General features: G+C 52.6%; 1 protein-coding gene across 1 annotated transcript; it reads left to right on the top strand.

The window, feature by feature from the left end:
- The first annotated feature begins 946 nt into the window (after positions 1-946).
- DHX16 (DEAH-box helicase 16) lies at positions 947-14,797 on the top strand. The gene is made up of 20 exons (XM_019717358.2): positions 947-1,371; positions 2,552-2,799; positions 2,896-3,058; positions 3,363-3,419; positions 6,124-6,378; positions 6,537-6,740; positions 6,818-7,009; positions 7,649-7,759; positions 7,927-8,042; positions 9,631-9,841; positions 9,960-10,058; positions 10,168-10,320; positions 11,702-11,842; positions 12,028-12,190; positions 12,289-12,407; positions 12,523-12,590; positions 13,254-13,416; positions 13,508-13,669; positions 13,906-14,079; positions 14,578-14,797. The coding sequence occupies exons 1-20, from the start codon at positions 1,165-1,167 to the stop codon at positions 14,704-14,706; spliced, it is 3,135 nt and encodes a 1,044-aa protein (XP_019572917.1). The 5' UTR covers positions 947-1,164; the 3' UTR covers positions 14,707-14,797.
- The last annotated feature ends 34 nt before the right edge of the window (positions 14,798-14,831 follow it).

Here is a 14,831-nt window from a genome sequence, read left to right as displayed (position 1 = left end):
GCCACGGCAGTTATATCAGTGGCCAATGGCTAACTGGTTATAGCTGACGGCCAACTAGTCACAGCTGATGGCCATTTACTACCTGAGCCAGCACCTTTCCACACGAGGCCAAGAGCCTGGAAACTGCTCTCCAGGGCTCTGTCCCCACAGAAGTGATCCCCTTGATAAGTCCAGTGCCCACCTGGCACCTTACATAATCTTTACAACATTGTTGATTATATTCCCCATTCTGTATTTCATACTCCATGACTATATTGTGTCTACTAATTTGTTCTTTCTAATCCCTTCACCTTCTCCCCCATCTCCTCCCCTCTCCCATCTAACAACCAACAGGTTTTTTCACTTATTTTGAAATAAGCAGTCACCAGTGAATTTCTCACACTATTAGCAAAAATGCAGAACACAATTTGAACATGTCTTAGTTTGGAGAGATCTTTTAAAATTACTTTCTGAGACAGCATCCAGAAAAGCACGTTCTTTTTTCCCCCCAGATCCCAACTTTCTTCCTGCCTGGAGGTCCTCACTTCTGCCTAACCTGCATTCAATCTCTCGCTGCACGTGCGGCTCCTAGCAAAGGTTACTCCGAATCAGTATGGGCTTATCTTTAACGAGCATGGATTTGATCTTCTGACTTGAAATAGAACCCCCATACATACATCTTGCATTAATTTTGGCTCCATAGAACTTACATGGTTTATTTATTATGTATCTTATCTTCCCTCCTCCCCGTCAAATGTAAATTTGGTAAGGGATTTTTGTTTTGTTCTTTGTTATATCCCCAGCGACTAAAATTGTGTCTAGCACACATTAGGCGCTCAGCATTGGGAACGAATGAGTGAAGCACCCAGAGGCTGACTAGCAGGGGCGACACAGAAATACGGTAGGGCGGAAGTGAAATTATTTCCTCCGAGCCACAGATAAGGTTTCGCGAGGTTTGAACTCGCTCGGCCACCGTAGTGCTTACGTCGGAAAAGTGCGGCCGTTTCCGGCCTCCCCGGCCGGGGAAGGCTGCTTTGGGCTGTCGGAAACCGAACCCTAACGTCTTAAGGTGGCTGCTCTGCGGAGCTGAGGCTGCAGCCCGGGCCTTCGGGTCTCCGACCCGCCCGGCAGACGGCGCGGCTGCTCGCGACCCTTCAGGGCCGGAAACCGGGAGCGCGGGTCGCCATGGCGACGCCGGCGGGGCTGGAGCGCTGGGTGCAGGACGAGCTGCACTCGGTGCTGGGGCTAAGCGAGCGGCACGTGGCCCAGTTCCTGATCGGCACCGCGCAGCGCTGCGGCTCAGCGGAGGAGTTCGTGCAGCGCCTGCGAGACACAGATACCCTGGACCTCAGCGGGCCGGCCCGGGACTTCGCCCTGAGACTCTGGAGCAAGGTGTCTGGAAGGGAGGCGTCCGCCGTGGGAGCGGCGGGAGAGGGGGTGGAGCAGGGGAAGGGCTCTAGGTTATTTTTCCAGGTGAAGCTGGGCTAACGGTCCATCCGGGAATTAAGTCATAGGCTCAGTTCACAGCATTTGTCCTCTGTCCGTTGTCGCGCGGGTACTGCGCTACGTGCTGGACGTCCAGCTCAGTGGAGAAGACCGAGGAGGGCTTAAATGTGTTCGGTTAAGTGTTATAGAGCAGTGTTTCTCGAACTTCAGCATGTATACGATTCATCCAGGGCCCTTGTTCAAGTACGGATTCCGATTTTGTAGGTCTGGGAGTGGATCTTAGTTTCTGCATTTCTAACGAATCTAACACGTTTCCAGCTGATGCTGATGGTCCAAGGACCACTCTTTGAATACTGAGGCTGTAGATGGAAGTGTTGTAGGAGCATGGTAGGTGGGGGTAGTGATCAGGAAAAGCACGTCCTAGGAGTCCCTGGAATTGTCAGGTGGAGAAGGGGGAAGAAGTGAGCTCCTGGAGGACAGGACTGTATTTCGTCTTGGTGCTCCTGCCACCTAATAGAGTGCCTTACAGGACAGGTGCTCAGAAAGTTTATAGTAGGAGTGAAAGTGTTCAACATGTTCAGAGAATGGCACGTAGCTTGGGGTGGCTGTCCCATATGGTGCTTGGCAAGACATGGGGTTCGAATGTAAGTGATATGAGGGTGAGGACTTTATGTTAATCTGTCACCAGGGTATCCTGGAGTCTGGTACAGTGCCAGGCCTGTGACAGGCCTCTGCAGAGCAGTCCTTCTAGTGTGTCAGTCAGTCTTTTTGTAGTTCTGACTTAATCACTGGGAAGAGCACACGCTAAGCAATTGAGAATTGGGTTTGAAAATGTAAACTCCATGAGGGCAGGGATTTTTCTCTTTCATTTATTTCTGTATCCCTAGTTCCTAGCAAGTACCTGGTGCCTGGGACAGGCTTCAATAAGTGTTTGTTAAATGAATAACTGAAAGGAAGTTCAGAAGCTTAGAGGCCCCTTTTAGGCTATTGAACATGGTGTGAAGCCATTGGGAAGAGTGAAGGAAGGCTCATTTTAGATCAAGTCATTCCTTAAATTGGGAACAGGGCAAAGTAGTCATGAAGAGATCTAGAGTTGCTCCCCTCCCCTTATCTTCTCTGTTGACAGGTACCACGGAAGGCAGTGGTAGAAAAGCCAGCTCGGGCAGCCGAGCGGGAGGCTCGAGCCCTGCTAGAGAAGAACCGATCTTATAAGTTGCTGGAAGACAGTGAGGAGAGCAGCGAGGAGACTGTGGATAGGGCTGGGAGTAGTCTCCAGAAGAAGCGTAAAAAACGGAAACACCTCCGGAAGAAACGCCAGGAGGAGGAGGAAGAAGAGGAGGAAGAGGTTTCTGAGAAAGGGAAGAGGAACAGAGGGTAAGTCAGAAGCAGGGTGAGAGAGGATGGGGCAGGTGGATGACAGGATGATAAACCTTCTGGATGCCCTTATTTAATCCTCCCTCTGGGCTGCAGGGAGAGCAAACAGCAGACGGAGAAGCCGGAATCCGAGGATGAGTGGGAGCGGACAGAACGAGAGCGCCTTCAGGACCTGGAGGAACGTGATGCCTTCGCCGAGCGGGTTCGGCAGCGGGACAAGGACCGGACTCGCAATGTCCTGGAGCGGTCAGACAAGAAGGTGCATAGGAGCAGTGCATTCTGTCATCCCCAGGATGATCCCTGGGTCAAACAGGGTGGGCGTGACGCAGAGGTAGTGATCTCTGGGGAAATAGGGGATGCCTCCAGTGGTATGCTCACCTCTGGTGAGAGAACCCCTCTGGGTCCTCTGGCTAGGGCAGCCCTCTGCCAGAGAGATTCCTCACCGAGAAGGGACATTTCTTTGTGCTAGGGGACATGCGAATGATCCTTATAATTCTAGAGGGGGAATGGCTCTAGCAGTGGGTGCTTTGGCCTCACATCCCTCCTCTCTTGCTTTCTTCTAGGCTTATGAAGAGGCTCAGAAGCGCCTCAAGATGGCTGAGGAAGACCGGAAAGCCATGGTGAGTCCCAGTGCCCAGGAAGCCAAGAGCAGAAAACAAAAGGAAAGACTTTCTGGTGGCATGGTTAGAGGGAGGGAGAAAGGATACAAAGGAAGTGTGGTGGGGGAGCTGTAGGGGCGTCAGGTCTCTGGCGGAGGGGCTGGGTGGACAGGAGCCTGCTGAAGATGGACTGAAGTTATAGGGGAAGGAAGCTACTCACAAACCCTCCTTGACTCTTTTGGATCAAATCATACTGTATGTTAGTGAGAGAAATGTGAGACTTAACCAGATGTAATCAAAATTAGCTGGACAGTCAAGGGGTTGGCTGGCACGCAAGGGCAGGGCTGCTGTCCCACTGCCCAGGTTTATGCTGACTGTTCAGCTTGGGGGCCCACCATGTCCTAGTGCCTTCCTACCACCCAGTCCCTCCATCCCCATGTGGCCTTGTGATCTCCCTCTGGTTTCCTGGGTGGGTCTTGTCACTGCACAGGAGCAGAGCCCTTGTAATTGGCGAGCTGGACCTGTTCTGATGTGTCTAGGTAGGGTAGGCAATTCTCCAAAGGCCTAGTCTTCCCAAGTAAGGTCACACTTAGATTTTTCAGAAGCGCTTTGAGACTCTTGGTGTCCTAAGAATGGCCTAGTGGCCCTCTGGTCTCTCCTGACCAGTCCGTCTTATGTACCACCCCACAAAACGACTGTAGTCAGAAACCTCTGAGACACCTCTCAGCACAGGCATAGTGTTTTTTTATTTGCCTGAATTTAACTTTTTTCTTTTTCAACTATGAAAACTTTCAAACAAATAGGAATTGAATGAATAGTATAATGAAACCTCGTGCAGGCTATTTGGATTCAAAAATGGCATGTGCTATATTTGCAATGTCTATGTAAATGTGGGCTTATTTTTCATTTGAACCATTTAAAAAGAGTTTTAGACATCATGGCATTTTATCCCACCGTCGTGTACCTCTTAAGAATAAAGACATTCTCCCCTAAAACCATTGTGCCATTGTCACACCCAAGAAGATGAACAGTAATTCTCATGTATCAACCAAGAATCTGTCTACAATCAAGTTCCCCCAGCTCCCCCCAAAATGTCTTTAATAACTGCTCTTTCCAAACTAGAATCCAGTAAGGGCTCATGCATTGCATTTGGTTGTTAGGGCTCTTAAGTTTGTTTCATTTTCTCTCTCTTCCTGTCTCCTCTGTACCATGTCCTACGTTCTGGACTTACCTGACCCTTATCTTGTGGTGTTAAGTTCTTCTGTGCCCTGTTGTTCCTTTAAAGTGGAGATTGAGTCTAAAGTTTGTGCAGACTCAGAATAAATAGTTGTGGCAGCAACACTTCCTGGTGGTGATGTGCGCTTCTCGTGGTGACCCATCAGGGGACATGCTGTCCAGTTGTGTGCCTGCTGCTGCAGATTTCCTTTCTGCCAACAGCCTGTCATCTAATGGTTTTAGCAAGCTCTGCTGAGCCTTTGCAAAATCAGTTATTTCATTGGGGATTGCAAAATGGTGATTTTGGGGGGTTCTGACATTCCTTCTATGTTTATTAACTAGCTTTTTGATATAAAAAAGAGCTTTTCCTCAGCAACTAGAAATGTGCTACAATTCCTCCTTAGCAGGCAGGGCAAATGTTTGCTTCCTTTGAATTACTAATTTTCAGAGTAAGAATTTAGGTGTAGAAGTCACCTCACTGGTGACAGGTTTTTTTCCCCCCATTCTTTGTATGTGTGTCACATGGTACTCGTGAATTTTTTATTTTTCAGTATTTTACAATTGCATATCAGTATTCTTTTTGATGTGCAATTGCTATGATTTTTCTGCCCATTTTTAAAAAAGACATCCATCTGCCTAACCCCGCAGGCTGAAGGAATATTTGATACTCAGATTAGGTCGTGAGCGTAAACTCCATTTTAAGTCCTTACAGAACAATCAGATCGCTTCTCGGCCTTTTGGCTAAGATCAAGTGCAGAACAATTAGGAAAAGCCAAGCACTTAAATAGAATTGGAGCCCCAAAGGGAAGAGTTGTGGTGAGAGCCGAGAAAGGCCTTAAGGATGTAGCCAGTCTTCGGTCATCTGCAGTGTGTCCTGAAAAGGGTGTATCAAGGGAAACGTGTGGAAGACACATGGCACACGGAGGGGCTTAGTCCCAGAGACTCAGCATCCCCGATTACATCTTGCCTCACAGAAATCCTCTGATGCTGTTCTGCCAGCCTTTTGTTTATAACTTATTTTTCCTCTTCCCCAAGCTATAGTCATTCAGTTTAAGACCAGGGAGCATCTAACAGGCTGAAACTTAGCTACTGCTGGCACCTCCAGTGGTTTCCTGTGGTCTCGGATGTTTTCAGTTTAAGACCTGTGCTTCTAAATGCTGGTATCAGCCCTTTTGTTTCCCCCTTTTCACTAAGTTGAATAAAATAGTAAGATTAAAATGTAAAATATCCAAATAATTGCCCTAATGTATTATACTGACAAAGTTGGTGAAGCTGCTTTGAAGAACCTTCCCATGGACCCTGCTGCTGGAAGGTAGTGTGGGGTCCCGTGTGCCTTCAGAGGGGCCCGGCTGGGGCCCAGCGTCAGTGAGGTGTGGTCGAGAGGAGGCAAGAGGTCATGTCTTCAGGCTCTTGTGCTGGCCTGTCAGGGAGTTTATCACTCTTACGGGTAGGTAGGGGAAGGGGCTGCTGTCTCAGCAAGATGAGGATCTGACTGCCCGTGCTGACCCAGGTCCCTGAGCTGCGGAAGAAATCCCGCCGAGAGTACCTGGCTAAGCGGGAGCGGGAGAAGCTTGAGGACCTGGAGGCCGAGCTGGCAGATGAGGAGTTCCTGTTTGGGGATGTGGAGCTGAGCCGCCATGAGCGGCGGGAGCTCAAGTACAAGCGGCGAGTGCGGGATCTGGCCCGCGAGTACCGGGCAGCCGGGGAGCAGGAGAAGCTGGAGGCCACCAATCGCTACCACATGCCAGAGGAGACCCGAGGACAGGTGAGGCAGAGGGGTGTCTGCTTCAGCTCTGGTCCCCAAGCTGAGGGGAGGGAAGTTGTCGGTGCCGTGGCTGGCCCCTTCCTTGTCCCCTTTCCCAGTGGGCAAGGGGACTAGGCAGACAGGGCAGCCTCTGTGCTCACATGCCCTTCTCTCCATAGCCAGCGCGAGCTATGGATCTAGTGGAGGAGGAATCAGGTGCTCCTGGGGAGGAGCAGCGGCGCTGGGAGGAGGCCCGGCTGGGGGCTGCATCCCTGAAGTTTGGGGCCCGAGATGCCGCCTCCCAGGAGCCCAAGTATCAGCTGGTGCTGGAGGAGGAGGAGACCATCGAGTTTGTCCGGGCCACTCAGCTCCAGGGCGACGAGGTGAGAGGGAGAGTGCTGGGACATTCTGAGGGGGATGGGCAGCTGGCCCTGACACTCATGCTCCTCTTTGTTCTTAGGAGCCGTCAGCTCCCCCCGTCCCCAACCAGGCCCAGCAGAAGGAGTCCATCCAGGCCGTCCGCCGCAGCCTCCCCGTGTTCCCTTTTCGCGAGGAGCTCCTGGCTGCGATCGCTAATCACCAGGTCCTCATCATTGAGGGCGAGACAGGATCAGGGAAGACCACCCAGATCCCACAGTATCTCTTTGAGGAGGTGCGGCCCCCCACCCTCCGGGTTGCCGGGTACCACCCATGGATGAGCAGTCCTGTCAGCTCGTTTTAGGTGGTTTCAGTAGTCACTCACCTTCATTTTAGTCATTTCGTCTTTTCCACTAAATGGTGAGGTTCTTGAGAATATGGACCATATCCTTTTCATGTTTCTATTTTCACTTCCTGCCACGATGTCCCTGCCTGGTAGCCGTTCAATATGTTTACATTGGAAAGGAATTGTGGTCAGATAGATGGTGGGGGTGTGGTGTGAACGTGGACCCCATAGTCCAATCCAGCTTGGTCTCTGCTCCTCTCCAGGGTCCAAAAGCAAGGAGTAAAAGGACTTGTTTTCTTGCTTTTTTACCTTACTTTGTTCCCCATTGCTTCTGGGTCTGCCCCACCTGGTCTGTCCTTTCCAAACTAAAACCTAGCTGTGCCCTGAACTTGACTCCCCAAAGGCCTAGGACTGTCAGGACCAGGTGAGCACCCCTTTGAGGGCCCCGGGTCTGCCATCCCATTTGCCCTGGTCTGGGTTTCAGCTTCTGTCTATTCCCTCCTTTCCCCCTTCTTTGTCTGAATTGTCCTGGGCCCCAGGGCCATATTTAGCAAAGGGAAAATCTCTTCTTTCTCCTTGTTATTTCAGGGTTATACAAAGAAGGGTATGAAAATTGCCTGCACTCAGCCCAGGAGAGTGGCAGCCATGAGTGTGGCTGCCCGAGTGGCCCGGGAGATGGGTGTGAAGCTCGGCAATGAGGTGAGATCTGTGGGGACTGAGGGGCGAGGGGAGCCCCAAGGGTCTGGGATTCAGCCACACTGCCCTCAGGGCCCCACACCACAGGCCGGGCATTGGCCCCTCGTCCCCAGCCCTGCACTCTCAGGGAGCACCAGCCCACTGTGCGTCACTGATGATGCCCTTGACAGGTTGGCTACAGCATCCGCTTTGAGGACTGCACCTCAGAGCGAACCGTCCTCCGCTACATGACAGACGGCATGCTTCTCCGAGAGTTCCTCTCTGAGCCTGACCTTGCAAGTTACAGGTGTGCACAAGGTCCCGTCTCCCAGAGGAGAACCACCCAACTTCTCTTCCCCCCGGTTTGCTGCCCTCCTCCTCTAGTGCCTTCTTGTGTCTTCTTTAATCTTTGGCCTTCCTCTGCTTTCTTCCCACCCAGTCAGTTTGGCCACTGTCTTCTGATTAATCCACTGGTTCTTGAGTCTTTATGGTTCTGGCAGCCCTAGAGCTGACTTCCAGGTACCATAGAGATGGGACTGGAGGGTAGAAGATACTGCAGATAAAGCCCCTCCCTCCCTTTCCAATTGTGTCCAGAGTTTAGAAAACAACCAGGGTGGTGGGGTGCTGTGGGGGGGACTTGACAAGCCATGTGAAGACCACTTGAAGAAACTTAGAATGTTCAGCTTAGAGGGGAGGACCTCAGGGGAGACATCCTGCTTCCCTCTAGATATGTAAAGCGCTGTTACATGGAAGAACGGATGAGACTTGTTTTATGTGCCCCAGAGAGCACAGCTAGGAACCATGAGGGAGGTAACGGGGGGACGAATTTCAGCTCACTACCAAGAAGCCATAGAGGGGCAGAGATGGCAGGGGCTGTCGTGTCTGGACCCTGGTGGCTTGGTCTGTGACTAGTGAGTCCTCACTGCTGGCACTGACCAAGCAGGGGTTGGTAATGAGCATGTGTTGAGGGGAGAAGGCGTCATGCGTGGTGCGGGTGGGGTCAGGTCAGCTGAGCAGTATGTGCCTTTTCAGCTCCTATGGGGCTGTGAATTTCTGGTCCTAGGAGATCACAGTGCAGCAGTAGGACAAATATGATTTGATCTTTCACATCCCGTCCAGAAATCTCTGAGAACCTGTGGAAGGCTAGCCAGTGCGAGTGTTCGGGGCGTGGGACTTTCCCATCAACCCCAGCCTGAGTCGCCTGGGGACTTCCCCATCATGGTCAGGTTTAAGCACAAAGGGTTCAGGTGCAGGGTGAGCTCCTGCAGGCTTGGCTGCCATGCAGAAATCCAAAGACTAGAGCAAGGAGAAAGAAGGTGGCACACATGGCTGAGCTAGGAGGAGACCGAGAAGCCTGCAGAGTCCTCCAAGGTTGGGATAGAGAGGCTCACCCGGCCCTCTCTCCAGAAGGGGCAGGAGGGCCAGCAGGGGGTGCAGCATCCCCGAGCAGCCTGGGTGCTTCTGGGGTGCTCAGACATGACGGCAGAGGTCCATCTGTTCCTCCCTGTCAGCCTGGCTCATCCAGCCTTATTGAAATAGTCCTTTCCCTCACATTTTCCTCTTTAAAACAGAGCTCTTCCTTCTGCTGCCTCTAACGGACTCTTGACTCTGACCCAGAGGGGGTGTTTGACTTGTCCTGGCCTCAACTTCCAGCCTCCAGATCTTGGCTGCTGTTGTCTGCCCAAGCTGAGATAGGCCGCAGACCATGGGCCCTGGTGTTCTCCAGCGTTCTGTTGGTCTACTTAACTGGGGTGATTGGCTTCTCCCGGAGCCCCTGCCTCCCGCGTTCACCCTTGGGTTCTTTGCCTCCATCGGTCCGCTCATCCAGGGGACCCTAGTGTCTTTTCCTGTACTGCCCAGCTCTCCTCACTCACTGCTCCCTGTCCCTTCCCCAGGGTGGTAATGGTGGATGAGGCCCATGAACGGACCCTCCACACAGACATTCTCTTTGGATTGATCAAAGACGTCGCTCGCTTCCGACCTGAGCTCAAGGTCCTGGTGGCTTCAGCGACTCTGGACACAGCCCGCTTTTCCACCTTCTTTGATGACGCCCCTGTATTCCGAATCCCTGGACGCAGGTTTCCAGTTGACATCTTCTATACCAAGGTGCCCTCTCAGGGAGGGTGGGCTTAGGGGTGCAGCATGAAATGAAGCTGAGGAAGGAGAGCAAGAGGCTGGCCTGAGCAAGTGACCTTCTTGGTACCCCTCTCGTCCCCTTCTGCAGGCTCCAGAGGCTGACTACCTGGAAGCCTGTGTAGTGTCTGTGCTACAGATCCACGTCACCCAGCCACCTGGGGATATCCTGGTGTTTCTGACAGGACAGGTGAGTGATGGGGGGCGAGGAGGGTGATGTGGTGCCCAGGGGAAGGTGGGGCTGGCGGGGCAGCCTTCTGTGCCTCGGGCCCATGCTGCTCTCCGCACCCCACGTGCAGGAGGAGATTGAGGCTGCCTGCGAGATGCTCCAGGATCGCTGCCGTCGCCTGGGCTCTAAGATCAGGGAGCTCCTGGTGCTGCCCATTTACGCCAACCTGCCTTCTGACATGCAGGCTCGGATCTTCCAGCCCACGCCCCCTGGAGCCCGGAAGGTAAGCTGGAAAAAGTACACTCCTCACCCTGTAGTTCACACAACCCGCAGGGAAGAGAGAGCGTGCCTGCCCTGCGCAAAGTGTACCCTAGGCACTGCTGCAGCCGCCGGGCTGAGCAGCAGTCAGTCCCTCTCCCCCAGAGAGAGGATGAGGTAGCCAGATGCGTGACCCGGAAGTAACCCTGTGGGGATGCAGAGAAGGGGAGCCCATGGTGAGCTGGCAGGTGGGGTTGATCTGCGCCTTTAAGAAAAGTGGCGGAGGAAGGCCTAAGATGTGCGTGAGGCCAGAGTGGCAGGTTGAATGGAAGGTTCATGTGGGAAAGTAGTGGCAGGCAGGCTGAAGCCAGCTTTGGGCTGAGACTGGGCAGGGCCTTTGACGGCAAGTGCAAGAGTTGGGGCTTCAGGTAATTAAATGGCAATCAAAGGATTTTGAGCAAAAATGTATTTTCATTCAACAAATATTTAACGTGTTCCTCCTACCTACCAGGTACACTTCTAGGGGGTGGGGATACAGTGATGAACAAAACAAAATCCCCAGCCTCATAGAGCTTACAGTCTAGTGTAAATTAGGAGACAATGGACATTAAATACATAATGTCAATTTCTGACCAATGCCGTAAAGAGAGATGGAGTCTGACTCTCGGTGGGGAGGCTGAGAAATGGCAGGAAGGCCTTTACCTTGGCATGTAGGGAAGGGAAGGCCTTTCCTTCTCCGATCACGTGAGAATGAAGCCAAGGCCTGAACTGGGTGAGGGCGGGAGCCAGGCTGCTATCCGGGAGGGATGCTCCTCGCAGAGTGGCAGCTGTCACACAGGAGTGGGGACTGAGGGGTGTGCTGTGCCTGGCCAGCAAGTGGCAGTGGAGCACGGGTACGGGGAGGTGAGGTCCGGCAGGAAGAGGGGCCAGAGGACTCAACGCCCAAAGGGGCTTGGATGTAATTCTCAGGTAGGATGGGAAGCCGTTGGAGGATGGAGGAGTGATATGACAGGTGTACATTTTAAAAGAACCATCTAGATGCCAAGTATCTGGGCCTAGGAGTAGAAGCAGGGAGACTCATTAGGAGGCTGTCGCAGGCAGTAATGTGTGAGGGTGAATATGAAAGTGCTGGTGGGACAGTTAGGGGCAGGAACTGGACACCCCATCTCCCATCAGAGAAAAGCCGTGAGTCCTCTTCTCCATTTCCTTTCCACACTGTGCCCTGCTGACCCTCACCTCTCCCTCGCCCGTCTCCTGGCCTTGTCCCCCACTTGACTTTGGACACTAATCCCTCTGTTCCTGCCCCGTATCTGCCCCCACTCCTCTACTCTGAATCTTCCAGGATTACTTTTTCCAGGTAACTCAGTGGGTGGGGTCTCTGAGTGACCCCATGTTTTCTCACTCAGGTGGTTGTGGCAACAAACATTGCCGAGACTTCGCTTACCATCGAGGGCATAATTTATGTGCTGGATCCAGGGTTCTGTAAGCAGAAGAGCTACAACCCCCGCACGGGCATGGAGTCGCTCACGGTCACACCCTGCAGCAAGGTCCGCTGGGCTCTGGGGGGGCGCGAGTTGGAGCGGGCCCACAGGAAGGTCCGGCTCAGAAGGCCTGTGGGGCTGCTTAGAGGATGGGGAGAAAGCAGGCCACATCCTCCAGATTTCTTGCCTAAGAAATACTACCTTTTCTCTTTTTCCTTGCCCAGTTGTCAGCCTTCCTCCTTTCTTTCCAGGCGTCAGCCAATCAGCGAGCAGGTCGGGCAGGCCGGGTGGCTGCAGGGAAGTGCTTCCGCCTGTATACGGCCTGGGCCTATCAGCATGAGCTGGAGGAAACCACGGTTCCAGAGATCCAGAGGACCAGCCTGGGCAATGTCGTGTTGCTGCTCAAGAGCTTAGGTGATGGGGTCCCCGGTCCTTCTGAGAGGAGGGAGGTGGGGCTGTAGTCACTGGTCCTTGTGAAGGGACTGTGTGGGACCCCTCACATCTCCCTGCAGGGATCCATGACCTCATGCACTTTGATTTCCTGGACCCTCCACCGTACGAGACCCTACTGCTGGCTTTGGAGCAGCTGTATGCCCTGGGAGCCCTCAACCACCTTGGGGAACTCACCACGGTGAGGTGGGAGGGCAGTGGGCTGGGGCAAGTTGGAGGGGTTAGGGAGACCCCTCGAGTGGTGGAGGGACATCTGAGGGATGGCTGTCATCAACTCCGTCCTCTCCTCTCCTTAGTCTGGTCGAAAGATGGCAGAGCTGCCGGTGGACCCCATGCTATCTAAAATGATCTTGGCTTCTGAGAAGTAAGCCCCCAATTCCTGCCCGGCCCCTAGCCCACAAACTGGCTCTGCCCCCTCTTGTGTCTGGGGCCATCCTTGTTATCTTGCTCTTTTTGTCTCTACCATGTTATTCTTTAACAAGCAACAAGTTATTAGAGAACTCTCGCTGCGCCCTTTGAGGTCCACGAGGGTAAGACACCCTGCTGTCCTTGATCATGAAATCAAATGGGTAAGATTGACAAACATGGAAAATTTGGGGGCATGAACGGAAGTGGAAGACTTTCCATCTGTGAGGAATGCTCAGCAAGGGCTGCTATGGGACTTCCTTGTCCCTAAGGTTTCAGACTGGAACATTTAGATGTAGCTGTGGTTGTGGTCAGAGATCATTACGTGAACTTAGAGGAGGGGCTGCGTTTCCTGATGCCTGCGATGCAAACCTGCCTCCTGCAGAACCCTCAGAGGCAGCCTCGTCCTTTCTTCTGCGAATGTCCCTGCTCTGTAACTGTCCTCTGTGGCTCCCGCCTCCTGGACCCCTGTACTGCTGCCGCTGCCAAGTCTATCTACTCTGATCTGTGGCCATTGCCCTAATCAGCAGTCCACATGTCAAAAAGCCATCACTTTTCCCCCAGCGTGTGTCTGTTCTGTTTCTTCCTTTGAACTCTCAGACTTTTTCCCTTCCTGCCCCAGGTACAGCTGTTCAGAGGAGATCCTTACAGTGGCTGCCATGCTGTCTGTCAACAACTCCATCTTCTACCGACCCAAGGACAAGGTCGTCCATGCCGACAATGCCCGTGTCAACTTCTTCCTCCCTGGTGGGGACCACTTGGTTCTGCTAAACGTTTATACACAGGTCACTGGGCTTGGGTGAGTGGGAATGAGGGAGACATGGGGGACTCTGGTCCTGCAGTATACTAACCGCCCGCCCCTAACCCTCTTCACAGTGGGCTGAGAGTGGTTACTCTTCCCAGTGGTGCTATGAGAACTTTGTCCAGTTCAGATCAATGCGCCGAGCCCGTGATGTGCGGGAACAGCTGGAGGGGCTCTTGGAACGCGTGGAAGTTGGTCTCAGTTCCTGCCAGGGGGACTATATCCGTGTACGCAAGGTCAGTGTTTCTTTAATCCAGTGCTGCCCACCCAGTGTCTCCCAAGGAGCACATGTCTGTCTGGGGCCTGAGGCAACCCCCCCAGCCTGAGACTGTGCCTTCTTCCCAGACCACTGTGGGTGCTTCATTCCTCGCCTTTCGTTTTCCAGAAGTCTGAACTAAAGGAAGGGTAGCGAGTGCTAAGGGCCCCTGGCTGTCTGGTTTCCCATTGACTGTCTTTCCTGCCTGCTCCTTAGGCCATCACTGCTGGCTACTTCTACCACACAGCACGGCTGACTCGGAGCGGCTATCGCACAGTGAAACAGCAGCAGACAGTATTCATTCATCCCAACTCCTCCCTCTTTGAGGAACAGCCACGCTGGCTGCTATACCATGAACTTGTCTTGACCACCAAGGAGTTCATGAGACAGGTGAGGGGCCATCCCCTGCCCAGGCAGGTGGTGTAGGGACGGGTGGTATCCTGGCAAGCTAAAAGCCTCGGGTTCACGTTGCTGCAACTGGCAGAGAAACAGGAAAACACATTGGCTTAAGGTAGGATAAAACAGAAAGACATTCTAACACTTGTCTTCTGCATCTCCTAACATCTGAGGATTGTATATTCAGTTAATTATTTGAATGCCTACTGTCTTGGTGTTTGAGGTGCTGGGGTGATAAAGCTGAACAGCAGATATGGTCTCTGTCCTAAGTGTACTCTAGTCTTTACGTTCAGCTTTTTTTAGGGATAGCCTACTTGGGACCCTGCATAACATGTAGAGGTATGACAGCCCTGGGGTACATACTGTGAGAGCCCTGCACCTTCTCCCTAGCCCTGTAGTCAAAGGGGAAAAGGAGAACATTTTGATCACACGCACACTAGAATCCAGGCTGGAAAGACGGGAACCCTACTGATTTTTTTCCTACCCTTCTAGGTACTAGAGATTGAGAGCAGTTGGCTTCTGGAGGTGGCTCCCCACTATTATAAGGCCAAGGAGCTAGAAGATCCCCATGCTAAGAAAATGCCCAAAAAAACAGGCAAGACACGAGAAGAGCTAGGGTGAAGAGAAGGGGCCATAGCCAGAACCCAACACCAGCTCCTTTTCCTTCTGTACATTATTTAGTATCTATTAATAAAAATATTTTTGGAATAAAGGGGTGGCAACTTTTGGAATCCAGAGAGACACAG

This window comes from Rhinolophus sinicus, linkage group LG05 (assembly GCF_036562045.2).
Source record: "Rhinolophus sinicus isolate RSC01 linkage group LG05, ASM3656204v1, whole genome shotgun sequence".
NCBI lineage: Eukaryota > Metazoa > Chordata > Mammalia > Chiroptera > Rhinolophidae > Rhinolophus > Rhinolophus sinicus.
The sequence above is the reverse complement of the archived record's forward strand: the minus strand, read 5'-3'. Positions and strand labels throughout refer to the sequence as shown.